Genomic DNA, 6,463 nt, shown 5'->3' on the forward strand with positions numbered 1-6,463 from the left:
ATATATATATATATATATATATGACAGAGGTAGTGGCTTTACACCATTTTGAATATACTAAATATCTCTAAATTGTACATTTTAAAGTGGCTGATTGTATGCTATGTTTCTCCTAAATTAAAAAATAAAAGAAGTAAAATGTTTTAGAATTAGATAGTGGTAATGGTTGCAAAGCATAGTTAATATAAAAAACTATTGTACTTTTTAAACTGGTAAGTTTTATGTTGTGTGAATTATGTTTCAATAAAATTTTTTTAAAGTACTGGAGATGTATCTCAGTTGTAGGTATGGAGTTTGCCTAGGCCTAGCCATCGTCTTAGCCTAAGGAGAGACTTTTTATCCCTAGCATCACAAAAAATAAAGAGAGAAACAAAACAGTTTTAAACAATGAATAAAAGACTTCCACAAACGTTTCATATACAAATGTCCAATAAACACATGAAAACATGTTCAACATCATTAATGATGAGGGAATGACAATGAGATTTGTAAAAACATGGATGGAACTGGAAGTTGTTAGGTTAAGTGAGGTAAGTCAAGCACAGAAAGATGAATATTAAATGTTCTCACTTGTGGAAGCCAAAGTTGATCTCACAGACACAGAGAATAGAATAGTGATTATCAGAGCCTGGGAGGGTGTGGGGGAGGGAGAATGGAGAAAGTATTGTTAATGGGTACAGGAGTGCAATTGGATAGGAGAGATAACTTCTAATGTTTTATATCACAGTAGTATAACTATTCATTGTATATTTCAAAATAGATACTAGAGAGGATTTGGAATATTCCCAACAAAAAAGAAATGGTAAGTGTTTGAGATGACAGTTTGAGTTGATATAGATCTTGTACTTGTATCTGATCATTACACGTTGTATACATGTATTGAAATGTCACATTGAACCCCATAATATATATGTAATTGTTATGTGCTGATTTACAGTAAAAGTGTATTTTTTTAAAACTTAAGAACAAAAAAAGTACAGTGAAAAATTACCACACACACCAGATTGGCTAAAATGAAAGAGACCACCAGTACGACTAGTCGTTGGGACAGGTATGGAACAACTAGATCTCATACATTGCTGATGGGAATGTAAAATTATACATCCATTTTGGAAAGTTGGAAGTTCCTTTAAAAGTTAATCACACATCTTACCCTATTATCCAGCAATTCCATTATTAGGTAGGCACTTATGCAAGGCAATGAAAATATACCCATTAAAAGTCTTGTATAAGAATATTCATTGTTGGGCCAGGGATTTAGCTCAGTGGTTTTACCACCTGCCTCACAAGTGCAAGGACTTGAGTTCAATACCCGGTACCAAAAAAAAAAAAAAATTTATTGTAATTAAATTAACTATATTCAAAATGAAACAGCCTTGGTGCCCACCAGGAAAATAGATAAACTGGTACTTTCATATGATGGAATGCTAGTCACTAACATGAAGGAATGAATTGCTCATATACACAGGACAGATGACTCAAAAACATGCTGTGTAAAAGAAGTCATGCACAAAAAAGTACGTATTGTATAATCTGTTGATGCAAAATTAATGTACGGTGATAGGAATTATAATAGTGGTTGCTCTGGAAAGGGATCCTAAGAACTTTCTTTGTAGAGATCCATTGAGGGAGATAGAGATCCACTGGGAAAGATTATTCAGGTTTATGTGTTTATCAGTACTAATCAAACTGTACACTTACCTGCTCATTCTGCCTTATGTGTCATTTAAACCTCAAACACAGTATTCCTATTTTTTGCTATGCTAATAGAATCTCTTCGGGTTTTGAAGTACATACCAATAATGAAGCTACTTCATTTGTCTTTGTCATCCACATTTAGCACACTATTACGGAAAGAAGAAAAATAAAAGAATTGGGAGGCCACCTGGTGGGCATAGTAACTTAGCTTGTGCCCTGAAAAAAGCCAGTAAGAGAAGAAAGAGGCGGAAAAATGTTTTTGTTCATAAGAAGAAACGCTCCTCTGCATCTGTTGACAATACCCCAGTGGGCTCACCCCAGGTAGGAGATTTGTGATGCAGCTGTCATTCTAGAAGCCAAGCAACCTGTTTTACCATAAGGCCCCAGGAGGAATACCTGCAGGTCTCTCTAATTCACTTCTCTGACCAATAGAAGATGGTTTTGTGGTCCAGTAACTGGTTTGTCCTGAATTTCAATGATACTTGTCTCTTTCCTCTAGGGAAGTGGGGTTGAAGATGAAGATGATGTAGATGAAGGGGATGATGATTCCCTAAGTGAAGGCAGTACATCAGAGCAGCAGGATGAGTTACAGGAAGAGTCAGAAATGTCAGAAAAAAAGTCATGCTCCTCCTCTCCCACCCAAAGTGAGATGTCCACCTCGCTGCTCCCAGACAGACAAAGAAGGAAAAGAGAGCTTCGTACTTTTTCATTTTCTGATGATGAAAATAAACCTCCTTCACCAAAGGTACCATTTTAAGAATAGTGTCTATCTGTCCTCCTCTCTCGCCCTTATCTGTCATTTCCCTCTAGAATCTAATGATGCTGAATTCCATTTCTTTATATAAGCTTATGAAGTATTTCTAGGGTCTCTCTTAAGGCACTTATGATATTGCTAGCTTATTTATTTTAGGGAAATTGCCATTTAAATACTTTTATAATATACATAGTTTTATAAAACTACATTATCCTAGGGCCAGGGATTTAGCTCAGTGGCATTGCACCTGCCTCACAAGTGCAAGATCCTGAGTTCCATGCCGGTATTTAAAAAAAAAACAAAAACAAAGCAAACCTACATTATCCCTTTGCTTTTGGTTACATATTATGTTTATGATAATATATATACATTACATAAATATACACATTAAGATTATAACTAAATTATTGTTTCAAAACTGGGTTTCTTTTTAAAAATGTACCACGAGGGCCAGGGATTTAGCTCAGTGGTTCCAGTGCCTGCGTTGCAAGGGCAAGGTCCCAAGTTTGATCCCCAGTATCGAGAGAAAAAAAAAAAGTATACCATGAGCAGGAGCAATAAAAGGGTTTTTTCTGATAATTTGGTTAGGTATTCTCATTGGAAATTCCATCTCATTCTCTTTAGCACCAAAAGACTACGAAAGACTCAGCTGAAATAAACAAGGAACAACTAGGGGATTTATAAGTTATTTTTCTTGCCATGCATGGTAGCACATGCCTGTAATCCCAGCACATGGGAGGTTGAGGCAGGAGGATTGCCACAAGTTTGAGGCCAGCCTGGGCTACATAGAGAGTTCAAGGTCAGCTTAAACTATATAATGAGACCCTATTTGAAAAAAAAAATATGTTTTTCTTCATTAAATTGTTCAAATTATTTGTGCTGAAACTTTATGATGAATTCTTTTTTTTTTTTTTTTTTGAAACAGGATCTCACTATGTAGTTGAGACTGCCCTGGAACTCACTATGTAGCCCAGGCTGGTCTTGAACTCACAGTGATCCTCCTGCCTCAGCCTCCCTAGTGCTGGGATTACAGGCATGCGCCACCATGCCCGGCTATGATGAATTCTTCAGTAATATTTTGTGTTGTAAAAGTCAATTTAAAATAAAATCTGTCCCACTGAGTGTGGTGGCATACACCTGTAATCCTAGCACTCTGGAGGCTGAAGCAGGAGGATCACCATGAATTCGAGTCCAGCCTGGGCTACACAGCAAGTTCAAGTCCAAGCTGGACTATATCGTGAGACCCTGTCTCAAAAATAAAATAAAATTTGTATTATAGTTTTCTTAAGTGCTGTTCTAATGCATGTGAGCCTTTACCATCTTTGCTGGGAGAAATCGTGTGGCTACTTTAAATACTGTCATGGAAGATTATAAATTTAAATAGACTCTTTTTCTGAAAGAGTAAAATACCTCTTACATCATTTGGTTTTGTTTTGTTGTGGGGAATGAAGGAAATAAGGATTGAAGTTGCTGAAAGACTTCATCTGGATAGTAACCCCCTGAAGTGGAGTGTGGCAGATGTTGTGCGGTTCATCAGATCCACCGACTGTGCTCCATTAGCAAGAATATTCCTAGACCAGGTAATAACAGATACCTGTAATCTAAAATAATGTCTTTTTAGTAATGAACTGTGCGTGGAGCACACAGTTTATTTACAACATGCAGGAAAAATATCTTAATCCAAAAGAACATTGTTTTAGTTCCCTTTTTAGGAGAGGAAAGATGATAAAAATATTTATCAGAATTATTTCATTGTTGAAGCAGATTATGATTGCATTCCCATTTTTTCCAAGAATTTGATTATATCCCCCCAGATTTAGATAGTTTAAAATCAAGCATGCCTTGCTTAACTACCCTCATCTTTTTAAAAATAATTCGCTTATTTTTTAAAATATTAGCATTTGTGATATGTCAGGCTTTAGAGTGGTGACCTTTTTAAGGCAGTTTTGATGAAGTACAAACAGTAGTGGGCAGGGAATGTAGTTCACTGATCCAATACATGCCTTGCAGGTTCAAGTTCCTGGGTTTGATCTCCAGGGTTGAGAAGAAAAAAGAAATCAGTGTTCCTAAATATTGAAGTTTGTTTTGGTAATTGGCTTGGGGGCGGGGGTCAAAACTGAACATCTTTGAAGACTTTTAACTGTTTGTTTGTTTGTTTGTTTGTTTGTTTGTTTTTTGAGACAGGGTCTCACTGTATAGTTGAGACTGACCTGAAACTCACTATGTAGCCCAGGCTGGTCTCATACTCACAGTGATCCTCCTGCCTCAGCCTCCCGAGTAACTGGTTTTTATAAATGTTACAAGTAGGAGAACATTGAAGTTTATAGTTAATGTTTTGTTTCAGACTTAGACCCTCTGAGAAGATGTTATTTTGGCATGATTAATGGCCAGGGTTCGCTGGCTTGCCGAATTTTGTTTTTTGTGTTTTTTTTGTTTTTGTTTGGTATGGGGGATCAAACTCAGGTCCTTGCACTTGCACGGAAGGCAGCAGAACCGCTGAGCTAAATCCCTGGCCCTAGTTTACCAAATTTTGCTGAGCAGAGGTTCTGAAGAATAGATTCTTGTTCTTGGTAAAATATATTATCAATTCTGAAGTTTTCTTAGGGTGTAGGACTGCAGAGGCATCAAAAGGGAAAGGTGTGACATTTGTTTAAAGGGAAAATGAAGGAAGCACAGAGACTTTGGTTTTGAAGGGCAAAATGAATGGGGACTATCTTGATCTAGAGGCCATTCATATGCATATCACAGATAATTTGCATTTATACCTTAACAGGAAATCGATGGGCAGGCCCTGTTGCTCCTTACCCTTCCCACCGTTCAAGAGTGCATGGACTTAAAATTGGGCCCTGCCATCAAACTCTGCCATCACATAGAGAGGATCAAGTTTGCTTTTTATGAGCAGTTTGCCAACTGAGAAGGACAACCAAAGTGAGCTGGACCTTTGAAGCACAAATGCAGCAAATCCTTCACCCTGTTCTAGAAATGGAGCTGAATAGTCCTGGGGCTCTGGGCCCTGTGGGTGTTGGCTTGCTCTCTTTGCACTTTCAGAGAAGGAGGACCCACACTGAGGAAGCAAAACCGGCACAAAAGTGGCTCTCCTGCCAGTGGAAATGTGGACATCTTATGTTCAGCAGATTGCAGTTTTTAAAAAATAAAGATTGTGAAGAAAAAACTCACAGGAAGAGTAAGCATTTCCAGTGGTGTGGACTGAAAACAAAGAATAATCTAGGTGACTGGGTGGCACCTTTTTAGTGTTCTTTCATCCTGTTTTTCCCACTAGATTGAACTTTGTTGTCTGCTTTTTTTTTGAAAGAGAGGACATAGCTTTAAGTCAGCACTGATTGTGACTATGCCTAAGGTACATCAGTGCTTTGTTGTCATTGTGTTTTTAAGCTTCAAAAAATTAAAACAGTTCATTTTGGGGATAATTATGTGGCTCCAAGGTTTTGAATGTATAGTCATACTTTGATCTATTTTAAAATTTGTTCTTAAAAGTTTCTTTGTTTACTACCTCTGTTGATTATTGAGCTTACGGCCATGAATGAGGTTTTTTGGTATGACACCATTTTAAAGCTAGTGAACACTAAAACTATGACAGAAGTTGTGGGGGGAGAAAAACACTGTTTGCTATCATAAGAACATTACGTGGGCACAGGAAAATCTAACAGGCACTTAAACCAGTTCCTCAACAGACTTGACCTAGGAACTCTGCCATCACTGTTCTCCATCTTGACCCAGATGTAGGGTTAAATAACCTCATGAAGATTGTTAATATTTCAGTTTGATTACTCTGTCCCTATTCGTTCTTAGAGTATTCAGGTAGCTTTTGTTTTGTATTTACTTTTTCTCTAGAATTGTTTGTCTACCTCTCTTTCATTTTTGAACTCCTTACTTCTGGTGAAAATCAGGTATTCCTATGACCCAATGTAAAGAAAGGCCATTTCTCTGTAACCCCAGCACACAAGGCTGAGGCAGGAGGATTGTCATAAATTCAAAACCAGCCTGGGCTAC

At 37.4% G+C, this 6,463-nt stretch overlaps 1 protein-coding gene across 5 annotated transcripts in view; it reads left to right on the forward strand.

Moving 5' to 3' along the window:
• The window catches only part of Sfmbt1 (Scm like with four mbt domains 1), a 125,681-nt gene extending 119,218 nt beyond the window's left edge, over window positions 1–6,463 (forward strand). For 4 of the 5 annotated variants that reach the window (XM_010643072.3, XM_019210514.2, XM_010643071.3 and 1 more), the window contains 5 exons: window positions 761–802; window positions 1,841–2,019; window positions 2,198–2,443; window positions 3,904–4,032; window positions 5,226–6,463. In XM_010643072.3, the coding sequence (XP_010641374.1) occupies window positions 761–802; window positions 1,841–2,019; window positions 2,198–2,443; window positions 3,904–4,032; window positions 5,226–5,366 (737 nt within the window). In that variant the 3' untranslated portion in view covers window positions 5,367–6,463. The remainder of the gene's footprint in view (window positions 1–760; window positions 803–1,840; window positions 2,020–2,197; window positions 2,444–3,903; window positions 4,033–5,225) is intronic. The other variant, XM_010643074.3, reaches the window with a different exon arrangement.

The sequence above is a fragment of the Fukomys damarensis genome, unplaced genomic scaffold (genome assembly GCF_012274545.1).
Source record: "Fukomys damarensis isolate Sample0158 unplaced genomic scaffold, DMR_v1.0_HiC HiC_scaffold_28, whole genome shotgun sequence".
Classification (NCBI taxonomy): Eukaryota; Metazoa; Chordata; class Mammalia; order Rodentia; family Bathyergidae; genus Fukomys; species Fukomys damarensis.